Source organism: Tiliqua scincoides, chromosome 15 (genome assembly GCF_035046505.1).
Source record: "Tiliqua scincoides isolate rTilSci1 chromosome 15, rTilSci1.hap2, whole genome shotgun sequence".
NCBI classification, from domain to species: Eukaryota; Metazoa; Chordata; class Lepidosauria; order Squamata; family Scincidae; genus Tiliqua; species Tiliqua scincoides.
The window spans coordinates 455,001-469,691 of record NC_089835.1 but is presented as its reverse complement, the minus strand read 5'-3'; the positions used below and the strand labels follow the sequence as shown (position 1 = coordinate 469,691).

The 14,691-nt window shown below is 49.2% G+C and overlaps 1 protein-coding gene across 2 annotated transcripts in view; it reads left to right on the top strand.

Annotated features, from left to right (window-relative positions):
* CAPN1 (calpain 1) overlaps nt 1-14,691 on the top strand; it is a 39,318-nt gene that overhangs the window by 3,937 nt on the left and 20,690 nt on the right. Inside the window, exons 2-6 of one of the 2 annotated variants that reach the window (XM_066610458.1) lie at nt 8,946-9,244; nt 10,181-10,250; nt 11,778-11,896; nt 13,259-13,392; nt 13,871-14,039. In XM_066610458.1, coding sequence (XP_066466555.1) covers nt 8,978-9,244; nt 10,181-10,250; nt 11,778-11,896; nt 13,259-13,392; nt 13,871-14,039 — 759 coding nt within the window. In that variant the 5' untranslated portion in view covers nt 8,946-8,977. Of the gene's footprint in view, nt 1-8,945; nt 9,245-10,180; nt 10,251-11,704; nt 11,711-11,777; nt 11,897-13,258; nt 13,393-13,870; nt 14,040-14,691 lie in introns of those variants that run through there. The other variant, XM_066610460.1, reaches the window with a different exon arrangement.

Below are 14,691 nucleotides of genomic sequence, written 5' to 3'. Positions count from 1 at the left end.
AGGGCTCCCTCCACTGCTTGTTGTTTCACTTCTGTGATGCAGTAGCAGCAGCAAAGGAAAGGCCAGCCTTGCTTTGTGCAGGGCCTTTTGTAGGCCTTGAGCTATTGCAAGATCTTCATTCATTAATATAACTTCATCTTCAGTATATTCATTTATGTAAACTTATGTCAATTTATTCAAATTTTAAATGTAAATTAATTCTTTTTTTCCCCCAGCCCCCCCCCCCCCCACACAGTGTCAGAGAGATGATGTGGCGCTCCTGCCAAAAACTTTGGGCACCCCTGATCTATACTGTTTGGCAGCCAGGCTCTCTCTAGAGTTTGAGAGTTATTTCTCAACTCTGACCTACTTGGTGGTCTGGGGCACGACCCTGTAATCCTCATTCGCAGCAGCACTTAATGCTTTGACATACAAAGCAAACAAACTTTACAACTTGTAAGTGCTTCTGGTTTCTGAAGCTGGCTAACTTTCTTATAAATTGATGTCATCACTGAATTTCCCTTTTTAGCAAAATGGTGAACAACCTATAAGAAAGATTTAACAAAGACTGTTTGTTCTAAGGGTGAGGAGGAAAAATTAGTTAAGCCATGCCAAATGGCCTCTCAAAGCAATGCCCAAATTTAATGACGCATAGTGAAGTGGGAGGGCATTAGCCTGTGAAAGAACAGGCCTCAGGGCACTCAGGGCTTCAGAATCACTGCTCACCTGGGGCAGGTAATTATCCCCAGAAGATCAGGCACACAATTTATTTTTCTCTGGGGAACTTGGAAGAGGTTGGTTGGTTGGTTGGTTATTATGAAGACCATATTAATTTATGAAAGCAATTCCTGCATCAAAAACAGTTCATTAGAATATTTGTAAAACTGAGGCCTAAAATAATATTAACTCTTATGTGACTTACCACTGGTGCACATGGCCAAAAAAAGTCCATTGCTTCTCATTTTTAAATGCAAAAGTGTCGTAATCAATTCAGCAAAAAGACAAGACTTCTTTACAAAAACTAAGTTTTTAATAAAGAATTCTTAGCAAACCGTAGTTGTAACTAACCTCTCCAAATCCATGATGTCTGAGGATCCAATCCGATCCAACTTTCCAGAACCAATGCAGCAGTGCCAATGGGGCATGCGCTGGTGGGGAGGTGGTGGTGTAGACCTCCTCAAGGTCAGGGCACATTTGTTCCTTTACCTCAGGGCTGCATTTCAGCTGCATCTGTGCTAGGAAATTGGATAGGACTGGGCCCTAAAGCATCTGCATTTCGTGTTTGTGTCCTTGGCACAACTTCTAGGCATCTCCAAAGAATGACTCACTTGCCAACAAAGAGTTTTCTTCATTATAGTAAAAATGGTACTCCCAGATCAAAATTAAAAGTAATAAGATACAAAGGGCACAGTCCTAACCAGGTCTACTCAGAAGTAAGTCCTATTTTGTTCAGCGGGGCTTACTCTCAGGAAAGTGTGGTTAGGATTGCAGCCTTAGTTTGTTAAATTTGCCATTTGCTTGTGCCATTTGTAAACTGAGGGATGGATGTGCCCCATTTCAACCACCAGGACCAGACCAGCACCAAAGCAGTTTATGGAGGGGATGGAATGAGAGGATATCTCCCTGCCCCAAATGGGATCACCGTCCTGGAAGGAAAGCTGCTAGAAGAGAGAAAAGGTGCCCCTTTGCTCAGTTAATTGGGGTCTCTATTCCAGAGACCTTAGTTTGGTACAGCAGAGACAAGAGTCGCCCCCTTAAGGGCTCATGGACTGGTTGTGGCAGGTCAAAGCCTTTTTAGGTCAGATGCATGAAATGTTATTTTCAGTTGGCAAACAAGTACAGGGGGGGAACAGGATGGTACGATGGGGGCTCAGGAGGGGTGTTAATACTGTAACGCTGAGCTCCAGTGACCCTTGAAGCACAAGGACCCTTGTTAATGGCATTAATTAGCAACAGTATGGAAACATGAGGAAGATCTCTGTCGAACATCTGTCAAGAGGGAGAAAACGGGTCACTCCTGGACCCTTTTCTATGCTTAGGATTCTGATTCTTTTTTAGAGGAAGAAAAGTGGTAGACACCCAAGTGACTTCTGAGTTGTTAGTGAGTACTTTGCACTGTGAGTTACTACAGAGTATGTCAAGTATGCGCAACCTCCTGATTTTAGAAATGGGCTATGTCAGAAGGCCAGATGCAAGGGAGGGCCACCAGGATGAGGTCTCTTGTTATCTGGTGTGCTCCCTGGGGCATTTGGTGGGCCGCTGTGAGATACAGGAAGCTGGACTAGATGGGCCTATGGCCTGATCCAGTGGGGCTGTTCTTATGTTTTTAACTACAATTCCCAGGAAGCCTTGCAGGTCTTGTTATCTGGTGTGCTCCCTGGGGCATTTGGTGGGCCGCTGTGAGATACAGGAAGCTGGACTAGATGGGCCTATGGCCTGATCCAGTGGGGCTGTTATGTTCTTAAACTACAATTCCCAGGAGGCCTTGCAGGTCTTCTTGTTGTCTGGTGTGCTCCCTGGGGCATTTGGTGGGCCGCTGTGAGATACAGGAAGCTGGACTAGATGGACCATGGCCTGATCCAGTGGGGCTGTTCTTATGTTCTTATGTAACCTTTCTTCATGGGACGATGGGCAGCTGTGCGGAAAAAGGCCTGGTGTTATTTTGTTTCTTTGTTGTTGGAATAAACACCCCACCTCTCTTTTGGCCTCCTTTCTTGAAGCTTTGCCTTTTTTTTTTTTCCTGTTCAGGCTGTTGATGGGTTACAGATGACTTGGCAATTTGTATGTTGTGGGCAGGAGTTAGTAAGGAGTTTGTAGTTGAAAGTTCAGTAGACTTATTTGCAAGGCTGTTGGTTTAATTCTAGACTTAAAAGCCTCTTGCAGTGGCTTCCAAACAGTGTTTTGTTTCCATTGCTAGAATTTGGTACCAGCAACATAGTTGCAAACGGCCCATTCCTCCTTTTTTTTGTTGCTGATACTGAGCTCCAGCAATGGAAATAAAGCCTCTGTTTTAGAAGCCCCTGCAAGAGAACTTGAAGTCTAAAATTAACCCAACAGCCTTGCAAAGACGCTGTCCTGTCATAGACTTCCTCAGACTTTTATTCAAGGTGCAGTTTAGCAACAGCCTTTTCTCTTTTCTCTGTCCCCTTCCTTTTGAGGGAGTGAAGGTGGGCACCCCCCTCATGAATGGGTCAACCCGCTTGCCCATGGCTAACAATCAAGACCAAACCCCCTGCACATGCATTCTGGTGCTGACTGCTCAGATTTAGTCATCTTGTTCCAGCTGCAGCACTGGTAGTGTGTACATGCTCCCAGTAGAAGCGTATTTGTTGGCAACCTTCAGTCTCGAAAGACTATGGTATTGCGCTCTGAAAGGTGATTCTGGAACAGTGTCTAGTATGGCTGAAAAGGCCAATTCAGGAGTGACAATCCCTTCCACACACACACAATCCCTTCCACAGTAGAAGCGTATAGACAAATGCCAAATGTGCCAGGACTGAGCAGGAGGACGTGTGTGTCCCCTCTGGAAGCTTTGCAGGTCTAAAAGACTGAGGGAACCAGAAAAGGAACACTTCCTGCGTTCTCCTGTTCAGAAATGAGGGCTGCAAAGGAAACAGAAGAGCGGGTGGGGAATGTTGTGTGTTCTCACACACAACAATGGAATGCAAAATATTTAGTTGTGGAATCAAAGGTGTGATGGTAGCTATAACCATCAAGGGTACAGATTGTTCCAAAAGGCTCTTTAAGAGTTAACTAACTGCTTCATGGGTGCAATTTTTCTGGAGGAAACCATGGAGATAACGGGGTCGGATGCTCTCCGCCCCCAATGCCCTGAGCTACAACCCTGTGCAGCCGTTAACTGAAGAGTCATAGTAAAGACTTGTACAACGACAATTTGTGGTCAACTTAATGTGTAGTTGGGTCTAAGCTAGCAGTCACCATAACTTGTAGAGTAAACTCAGCAGCCTACCTCGGAATCTGAAGATTCCATATTGCCTCATGGCTTTATAGCTATTAAAAATTATACTGAGCATTCCTTTCAACGCAGAGCATTCAACGCAGAGACGCCTGCGTTGGCTTGGTCATGTTGTGAGAATGGATAATGGCCGGATCCCAAAGGATCTCCTCTATGGAGAACTCGTGCAAGGAAAGCGCCCTACAGGTAGACCACAGCTGTGATACAAGGACATCTGCAAGAGGGATCTGAAGGCCTTAGGAGTGGACCTCAACAGGTGGGAAACCCTGGCCTCTGAGCGGCCCGCTTGGAGGCAGGCTGTGCAGCATGGCCTTTCCCAGTTTGAAGAGACACTTGGCCAACAGTCTGAGGCTAAGAGGCAAAGAAGGAAGGCCCATAGCCAGAGACAGGGAGACAGACCAGGGACAGACTGCACTTGCTCCCAGTGTGGAAGGGATTGTCTCTCCTGAATCGGCCTTTTCAGCCACACTAGACGCTGTTCCAGAACCACCATTCAGAGCGCGATACCATAGTCTTTTGTGACTGAAGGTTGCCAACAATGTGAGCATTCCTTTAGGGCCTCCTGGTTGCAAAATGCTTCACAGGTATAGTCTCACTGTTATCCTTACAGAAACTCTGTAAGGCAAGTGTTCTTATTCCCATATTGCAGATGGGGAAGACTGAGGTTGAAAAGGAATGGCTTGCCCAAGGCCACTGAGTGAGTTTGTGGCAGAGGTGAGATTCCAGCTGGGGAATTCCTGGCCTGCAGTTCAGTCTTTTATCCTCTGCAGGTGTACTCAGAGCTGAGTCCTGTTATGTTCAGTGGAGCTTACTCCCAGGAAAGTATTGTAGGATTGCAACCTTAGCCACTACTCTCTGCTAGAGATTTCCATGTAGTTGTTGGTTACAAGGAATTTTCCTCCTCTGGACGTTTCTGTTTATCCCTTTTTAAAAACCACTGTGGTGAGTACCGACAGCCCCTGAGCTACCAGATGGGGAAGTTTGGTTGAAGGGAAGACGGTTCCTCTTTCTCTCAGGTTGTCAGTGGTGCCACAACGACAATGAAAACATGTGGACAGGTCGGTTGGTGAATTTCAGAGAGGGTAACTTGGAGATCTTTAAGCAGAAGCTTGACAGGAACCTGTTGGAGGTGCTCTAGGAGAATTACCTGCTACAGGGATGGGTTGGACTAGATGACCTTGTGGATACCTTTCAATTCTATTATTCTTACTTTCTGGGACTTCTTTAGCTCCTCTGCTTTGCGTAGTTCCTTCCCCCTGCTTTTCTGAAGAAGACTGAGTTACGCAAAATAATTTGGTACTGGTTGCCGTGGTTTGCTGCAGGATTTGCATAACTTTGGTGTTGTGTACACAGACCCAGCATTTATGGGGCTTTAATAACTTGAGCTCCTTTGCATGGGATATAGGAATCTTTAGTGTTCTTACAGATACTTCCTTAACTTGGTGGGACTATGACTGCATTCTCCTCTGTTTCTGATATGAGGTGGAGTCATTGTACCGTTTTAGAGTTAACACCGTAGACCGGGACGTTTGCTTGAGGAACCCACTTGCACAAATGCACAATGGCATTTCCTCTGGGATTCCTCTTGAGAAGGAAGAACAAAATGATCCAGATCTGAGTTGTGTCTTGTTAATACTGTTCCCCTCCACTGCACTGATAAATAGCACCTTTGCAAGTCCAAACCCATTCATTCCCAGTCAGGGTGTGGCCTCTCCCACAGTTGGCTGCTTACCTCCATTTGTTCAAGACAAAGCTGCAGGTTGCAGTGACTCATTCACTGGGTTATCTCAATGCCTGATATTACCTGAAAGACTGGTCAGGATCTTGAAAGTGGAAGGGGGGAGAGTCTCCATGGTGACCCAGGATTTGGGGCCCTACCTCTGAGATCTCTTGCACTGATTTCTTGTGGCCTCAATATTTGTCCAGCTGCAAATTATTTGGAGTCAGCAGCCTCTATTTCAAACCCATCTTTTCCACAAAGCCTTTGGTCCCCACTCCCTGCTCTAGCCCAGTTTAACTGAACCAGTTTCTTCCCCTTTGGGCCACTACTTCCGTCCCTCCCCTGTTATCTTCCTTGTGTCACTATCTAGATTGCAGGTCCTTGTGCAAAATTTGTTCCTTGTTCCTCAAATTTGTTCCTTGTTCCTTGTGCAAAATTTATTGCTATCGTTATTTAATCACAGAATTACCTTGTAGAAGCAGGCATCTGTCTTGTCCAGGCTTCTCTTTCCAATTTGACCTTTTGGAGGTGTCACACGCCATTATGGTCCTATGGGATGGGGCAACGCCAATCACCTGGCCTTTAAAGGTGTACTGCCTCTGAATCACAAACTTTCAGTCAGCTGCCATGACTGACAGTTGTGGATAGATGTCCCCTCACCTCTGGACTTGTGCTGACCTTTTCCAAAGCAAGCAGCTGTCCTTGCTCCTTGTGGCAGTGAACCCAACCCTTCTTCATTGTGTGAAGCCCTCCTTTCCGTTGATCCTGAAACTAGGCAGTGTGGGTTGTGGGCACTGCCCAATCTGCAGGTAGGGCATATTTCTCAGTTCATTAGTTGTGGCAGCCGGTAGGCGTGTTGGTGCTGGTGATTTGAGGAGGGTTGCACTCGAGGCTTCTGTCTCCCAGGGTGATCTTTCTTGCCTGCCAGTCTCACCAGACTGACCACACTGGCTTTGAAAAGGTCAACAGGCATGTGGATGCGGGAGAACCCATGGACATTATATATCTGGACTTTCAGAAGACGTTCGACACGGTCCCTCACCAAAGGCTACTGAAAAAACTCCACAGTCAGGGAATTAGAGGACAGGTCCTCTCGTGGATTGAGAACTGGTTGGAGGCCAGGAAGCAGAGAGTGGGTGTCAATGGGCAATTTTCACAATGGAGAGAGGTGAAAAGCGGTGTGCCCCAAGGATCTGTCCTGGGACCGGTGCTCTTCAACCTCTTCATAAAGGACCTGGAGACAGGGTTGGGCAGTGAGGTGGCTAAGTTTGCAGACGACACCAACCTTTTCCGAGTGGTGAAGACCAGACGTGATTGTGAGGAGCTCCAGAAGGATCTCTCCAAACTGGCCTAGAATCAGCACACCTGGTGAGGGCTGCATCAACATGACCTGTGAGGTCTGCTTGGTTAACAGTCTCCAGGGTGTGTTGTGTCTTGATGTGAAAAGGATCCAGGGAGTGTGATTCAAAATTGAGGGATGGAAATATGCAAGAAATCCCCAGGAAGACGTCTTTTTAAACTGATGTGTTTTTTTCATGGAAACTCTATATCTTGGAATTCAGAATTGCTAACAGTCAGAGCCTTGCGTGTGGGTTGGTGTGAGGGGGCTCCAGCCTAGGCCTGCCCCCTTCTGCCAACACCCCCTCCTTCCTTGAATTTGAAAAGGAATGATGCAAAAGAGGAAATGTGGAGGACAAGAGAGGAGGGACACTCTAACACCCTGCTGTGATGTCTTCCATGTTTCCTCTTCCTCTCTGATACTTTCCTCCTTTTTCAATCCAGGGAGTGGGAGGAATGGCAGCAGTGGCTGGCACACAGCCTGCAGAGGTCAGCCCTGAGCCAAGCCAAGGGAAAACTTGTGCCTTTTTTTCAAGTAGCCATCAGACAAGAGTTTAACAGGCTTGCCACAGAAACTGATAAAGAGCAAATGGATTGTCTCCTTTTGGAAGGAGAGCAAGCAGACTTCAAGGTTGTATTGGGGGGGGGGTTATGTAGTTGTACCCTAGGAATGGATCTTTTTTTCCTGTCCACTGCGCAGTGCCCAAAATCAGTCTGCTGAGCTCAGCCTAATTGTAGGGCAGACTAAGGGCGCAATCCTAACCCCTTATGTCAGTGCCTTCCAGCACTGACATAAGGGCAATGCAGCTCTGAGGTCAGGGAACAAACACTCCCTTACTTTGAGGAGGCCTCCATGAGTGGCACCCAACTGCAGGATGCAGCACACATCCCATTGGCTGGAAAGCACTGACAGAAGGGGTGAGGATCGCGCCCTTAGCTACTTTCCGTGTCAGGGCTCTTTGTTGAAACACATGAAGCATTTGCAGAGAAGAAAATGCCCCTGAGCGTATGCAGAGTCCGTTTTCTTCCCCCACTGAGTATTCACAGCCCACTGCTAAGCATACAGAATTAAGAGGCAGGGCTTTTAGGTATAGGTTGAGGATCCCTTATCTGGACTCCTTGGGAGGGGAAGGTGTCTGGTTTTTGGATTTGTCTGGATTTTGGAACAATTGCATCAGTATAATGAGAAATGCTTCCTCTTGCCCTTTACACCGTTGACATTTTTCAGTGGTGCCTGTCTAGGTACACACCACAGAGCAGAGAACCTGCACCATACCTGGCAGTGAGCACAAGACCTTCTAGCTTTCACACTTCAGAAATTTAAAGAAGGCTTGGACAAAAATGTCTGGATTTCAGAATAGTTTGGCTGTCCAGATAAGGGCTGATCTATCTGTACAGGCTTTCAGGCCTGTTTCGTGTAAATACATGTATGTAACTGCCAGCGCCTCTTTTTACAAACTGGCTGGAGTGAGGCCTGTCCACACTTTGTATTGATTCAGCAGGTGCATTTGGACGTGGGGCCCATGTGCGATTACGGGAGGGAGAGGCTGGGCTGCTTGTATCATTCTGGGCTTCTGACAGCTGGGAGCTCGAATGCCAAGGGTGGGCCAGCTGGCATTTTGCCAGGGTTAACTGCAGCAATGACCGTGCGTGTGTTGCACTCAAGCCCTTTCCTTGCTATCCAAGTTCTGTGCTGAGAAAAGCTGAATTCTGCATGAGAACTTGAGACTTGCCCTTGCAAAAGGACAGGTGAAGGAAATCTCTCTTGAAGAGGTGGGCAGAGTCCTTGCTTCCAGACTGCTGCATGAAACGGCCTCAGTTCGCTTCAGCCCTGCATGCCTGGTCTGTTCCCTTGATGGTTGCCAGGTTGAATCGGACAAGACTCTTGTTTCCAGCCATGAGACTGTTTTCGTATGTGCTTCTCTGTTTCAGGGAGAGTCTGCCCAATCCTGTAACTGCTGAAGATGGCAGAAGAGGTCATCGTGCCTGTTTATTGCACAGGGGTCTCAGCCCAGGTGCAGAAGCAGCGGGCCAAAGATCTGGGCTTGGGGAAACACGAGAATGCGGTGAAGTACCTGGGTCAGGACTTTGAGAGGCTTCGGAGCGAGTGTTTGCAGAGCGGCGCTCTCTTCCGGGATGAGACCTTCCCCGCCACAGCTTCTTCCCTGGGTTTCAAAGAGCTGGGGCCAAATTCCTCCAAGACGTATGGAGTCAAGTGGAAACGGCCAACGGTGAGGCCCTTTGCTCTGCTGAGTTGTCTGGGGTTGTTTTATCCTGTCTGGGTCCTCTTTCTCCATAGGGCTGTCCCAAAATATTTTGCTGCCTGGTCATGCCAAATCCACCTTCTCCCTTCGCTGCTGATCCTTCTTCCATGCCATGAGTCTGAAAAGAAAAAGAAGGGAGAGCAGACGAGGAGGTGTGGAGGGGAGGAGAATGGTAGGCTAGAGCAGGACTCACCCAACTACGGTCTGCAGGCTGGATCTGGTGTTTGGAGAAAGTCCTCTCCATTGTGGGCACCCCACTGTTCCACTGTGCAGTTGCTGCTCCTGGCACCCGATCTGTACAGAGAGACACTCTGGGCACTCATGTCTGCCCAGAAATCTGGGTGCAGTGCCTGCTGGGGTGATGGGCAATAGATGCGACTGCCCAGAGCATGTCTCTGTACAGATCGAGTAGAAAGACGAGCAGCAGTGCAGCGGAACTGTGAGCGCCGCTCAGAACGGGGAGGACTCTTCCGTTGCGCACTGGTCCCAACTTTGGAGACTGCTGGGCTAGAGCATATCCTCCACGCTTCCCCTTCCTCAACATTTCTCCCTTCCTCTTCAAGGTGGCTCCAAGGAAGAGCCTCAGGGTCTTGCATTTCCTCTTTCCCCTTCCCCAGACATGAAGCCATTTCTTCTCTCCTTCCCCGGTTTGCAGCAGACCATGGGAGATTGTGGTGGGTGCTTGCATTGGGGACCAGGATTTTCCTTGCACCCGTCTGAATCTCGCTCCGGTGGCAGTTAACCTTATGTGAAGATCTGGCATCTCAGCCAAGTCGGCCCAGGCATTTGTCGGAGCACTTTGCATGCCTGAACGCAGAACAAATAATCGGCTAAGTTCCCTTGTGACACCCTGAGATCTGGTTGATTGCAATGGCCAAACGCCTTCTCCACTGCGTATTTCAGGAAATGTGTCGCGATCCGCTCTTCATCGTGGACGGGGCCACGCGCACAGATGTCTGTCAGGGAGCGCTGGGTGAGTATTCTTCCAGCTAGGTTGGGTGGGAAGGATGCAACCCAGAGGTGGAGTTTGGGGCGTGCAGAGGAGACGGGCGCCATGGCTTCTTGCCACCTGGTTCTTCCTCAGTCCCATTGCCCAGCTCCACAGTTTGCTGTGGGGCAAATGGAAGCCTTGGGATGGGCAGAGGATGTGTGCCCTGAGAAATACAAGCCAGAACTGCACCAGAAGCCCTGCTATCTGCACGAGGGCTTTCGTAAGACTGGGAACAGAAAGCTCTGTTTGTGATTTCCATGCTTCTGTGGGGCACCCCTGTGTCTGTGACGTGACTCTCTGTGGCTTCTTCAACCATAGTTATCGCAAGCTGTGGGTGTAGATCTCAGCAGCCAGGCAGGCCCTTGGTGACGGAAACTCCCTGACAGCTGCAGGAGACACACCCTCCCCTCCCCTCCCACTCCTGCCTCCTGCGCATGTCCCATCAGAGCCCTGCAAGCAGGTCCTCCCTGAGTGGTCTCTCTTTGTGTGCAAAGGCTCCAGCTTCAGTCCTAGCAGTGTCTGCAAGTGGGGCAGAGAAATATCTCTGGAGAGCTGCTGCCTGTCATTGCCAACAGTGCTGAGCTTGGGCCTGGCAGCTTTCCATGTTTCCTCACCCTTCCCTGTGAGAGAGTGCTGGGCAAAGGAGCCAGCCATGCCTGTGTAGGCACCACAACAGCTGGTATTTCTCAGAAGCTCCTTGGACGACACCCACCTTGGTCTCTCCTGGACCAAGACTCCCAACACAGAGCTTAGAATCTGCCTGGGCTGTGCATCCAAATGCTTCTGGCTGGTTTGACTCACAGGGGTGTCAGAACTGTCAGCGTAGTTCTGTACCTCCTACAGCACAATCCTGGGTATGTTAGGACAGGCAGAAGAAAATATTTCTTTACCCAGCGTGTAATTAGTCTGTGGAACTCTTTGCCACTAGAAGTAGTGATGGAATCTCGCCTGGTTGCCTTTAAGAGGGGACTGGACAAATTTCTGGAGGAAAAGTTCATTATGGGTTACAAGTCATAGTAGGTATGTGCAAGCTCTTGGTTTTAGAGGCAGGCTGCCTCTGATTGCCAGATGCAGGGGAGGGCACCGGGACACAGATTGTGTCTGTTGTCTTATGTGCTCCCTGGGGCATTTGATGGGCCGCTGTGAGATGCAGGAAGCTGGACTGGGTGGGCCCTTGGCCTGATCCAGCAGGGCTCTTCTTATGTTCTTATGTTTGTATGCATGTCTTATCTATAGCTACATTTACTCCAGCCGCTTTGTATCCCTGAGGCTCCCTCTCAGGCAAGCCGATTTAGGATCGCAACCCTAGAAAACGGAGATCTGGTGTGCGTGTGATAAGAAGACTTTGCGTGTATCTAGCACTTTCTGAGGGTGCAAAACGGTGGAATGTTTCTCCATTACCACAACTCCTGCAGCGGCAGCAGCAACAAAACCAGCTCCACGTCCTCCTTCATAGCTGTTCCCTCTTTCGCACCTGGCCGGTTTAGCCAAGATTTTCTTTCTGCGCAGGTGACTGCTGGCTGCTGGCCGCTATAGCCTCCCTCACGCTGAATGACCCCCTTCTCCACCGCGTGGTCCCCCACGGTCAGAGCTTCCAGAACGGCTACGCTGGCATCTTTCATTTCCAGGTGAGGCTGCTGATCTCGACAGATCCACACCTTCTTGGCTTCGTGGCTGTTCTGTCTTTCGATGCTCCCAGCCAGTCACTGGTCTCTGGAGCTCTGAGCCTGGTTCTGGAGTGCGTTTTCTGCCCTGCCCCGCTTGCACTCGCAGCAGCAGCGACAGTCTTGCTGGTTATTTTCATAAGCCACACCTGAGGCTCCGCCCTGGCCTGGAATTTAACCTTAATCTTCGCATGCCAATGTGGCTTGTCTGCAGGGGTTGAAGCCGCAGGGCGCGGTGCTTAGCGAGATGTTCAGGGCTCAGAGCGCAGCCTGGTGATTTGTCCAGCCCTTTTCAGCACTGTTGCTTTGTGCCTGCAGGGTAAACAGCCCGGGCTTGCCTGATGAATTGCACCTCAGGGAAAGCTGCCTTAGTCCCCCACCCTCCAGCCAAGCAGGAGTAGTTAGACCTTGGACAGGTGGGTTGGGTGAGGCTGAGAGGAGTGACTTAATCTGAGCCAGATTCTGGGCTGCCCTGGAGCATGTGCAGAGTATCACAGTTGAGTAAGTGCAGCAGACTGTCGAACATGCCAGACGATGGGGCAGTGAGGGGAGGCTGAACTCTCTCTTGGAATTGGAACTTGGTTTCTGTTCTGTTCTGAAACCTTTATTGGCATATCAACACGATTTGCAATCAAAATTTACAATTGACATAGCAATTTGCATAACAAACTGGACAATTAAAAGCAGGATATCAAGTTATTTAAATTCTGCCAACCTTACTTTAAGAATCTTAGATAAATAACCAGCAGCAGCTGCAGTCAGAGAAACACAAACATCACTCATGAACTTGGAGAGAGTAATATCAGAAGGGGTAAGATCAGAGGGAATCCAAGAAGTAAGGTAATGATTACGAATATCAAGGTGTACTGGACAAAAAAAGAGAATGTGAAACAAAAAATCAGGAGACTCCTGACAGAAGGGACAAAGCCTTTTCTCCCGTGGAATATTTAAAAAGCTGCCAGAATGGACAGCTGAAGGGAAAATGTTAAAATGAGCTAACATAAAGGCTCGTCTATGTAATGGGTTGGTTAATGTATAGAAATAATTAGGTGCATGATCAAAAGATGGGGCCAAACCAAAAGAAAGAGGAGAACAAATAGGATTAAGGTTATTACTTAGATAACTTGGTTTGGCAGCTGCTGAGCATGCGGAGGGACCCGGGTTCGACTCCTGGCAGCATCTCCAGACTGAGCAGAGAAAAATCCTGCCTGAAATTTTGGAGCAGTGCTGAGCCGGGTGGAGGGAGGGTCTGGCCTTGGAGAAGGCAGCCTCCTGCATAGCTCGGTCCTCATTATCTGCCTGCCTGTTTCCTTGTGCTCGCTGCAGATCTGGCAGTTTGGTGAGTGGGTGGATGTGGTGGTGGACGACCTGCTCCCCATGAAGGACGGCAAGCTGGTGTTCGTCCACTCGGCAGAAGGCAACGAGTTCTGGAGCGCCCTGCTTGAGAAGGCTTATGCCAAGTAAGAACAGCAGAAGAGCCCAGGCCCGCCTCGTCCCTGTATCTCACAGCAGCCCACCGGATGCCTTGGGAGAACTCAAGACAACAAGATTCCTGCAGCCGGTTGCTGCTCCCTTGCATCTGGCATTCAGAGACAGGCAGCTTCTAAACCCAGAGGTTGCGCCTGCCCTTCCTGGTTTGTCACCTGTGACGGGCTTTTCCTCCGTAAATCCCCTTTTCAAGGTGCCATCGCCACATTCTGTGGCAAGGAGCTCCACAGATGGATTTCATGCTAGATAAAGCCCTTCTTCTCTTTCTCCAGAGGGGGTTTAAAGAGCAGAGGTTTGCCCCACCTCTGCCAGGACTGATGCTCTCTCTTGGGCAAACTTGCATCTTCCCAGCTGGTTTTTATCCATTAGCGAAATAGGAGAAAACAGTTGGCCTCCTTGGAGGGGTTTGTGCATTTGGGAACATCCAACTCCCTGCTGCTTCCCTTCTAGGGTGAACGGCTCTTATGAGGCTTTGTCTGGGGGAAGCACGTCGGAAGGGTTTGAGGACTTCACGGGCGGCGTTACTGAGTGGTACGATCTCCGCAAGCCGCCCAGCGACCTCTTCCAGATCATCTTGAAGGCCTTGGAGAGAGGTTCTCTCATGGGCTGCTCCATTGACGTGAGTGGGACACTGTTCTGCACCAGCTGGGCTGTCAAAAGAGTCCTTTTAAACTTCGGTTCTCACAGTGCACGTGGCTCCTTCAACCTTCCTCCTTGGGATGTACTTTTCAAACGGTCCTAGCTACTGGCTACTTGCTGGATGGGTCAAAGTTGAAGAGCAGGGAGAGTAAAGATCTGGCCATTGTCTGCCACCAATCAGATCTGTGTCAGTGACAGGCCAGAGAGCTGGGTTTTCAAGGCAGATCTTGCAACCCCAGGTAGATTCATATGAGTGAAGAATATCCTCATGATAACTGTTGGGTTGCAGTCTTTAAAAAATGTTAAATGGAGCCTCCATGTGGCAAGACAGTATATCTCTGTGTCCAAGCCATGGCACCCTATTTGGGCACCCTGTTTGTACCTTGTTTGTGAACTTCCAGAAGCATCTGGCCTCCCACCTCTTGGAACAGATTAGATCAGTGCTTCCCAAAGTGTGGGTTGCAACCCACTGTGCGTCAGTGGTTGGTCCCTCCCTCCCGCTCTTGCGTCCAAATGACTCTGAATTGGAGCCATTCTGGAATGGAATGACTTACCTGGAGCCTTGGGAAGCCTCCTCTGGGCTGCGCTGGGCCAGCGACCCACTCTGTGGGCCTCCGTAGGCCTCAGAATGG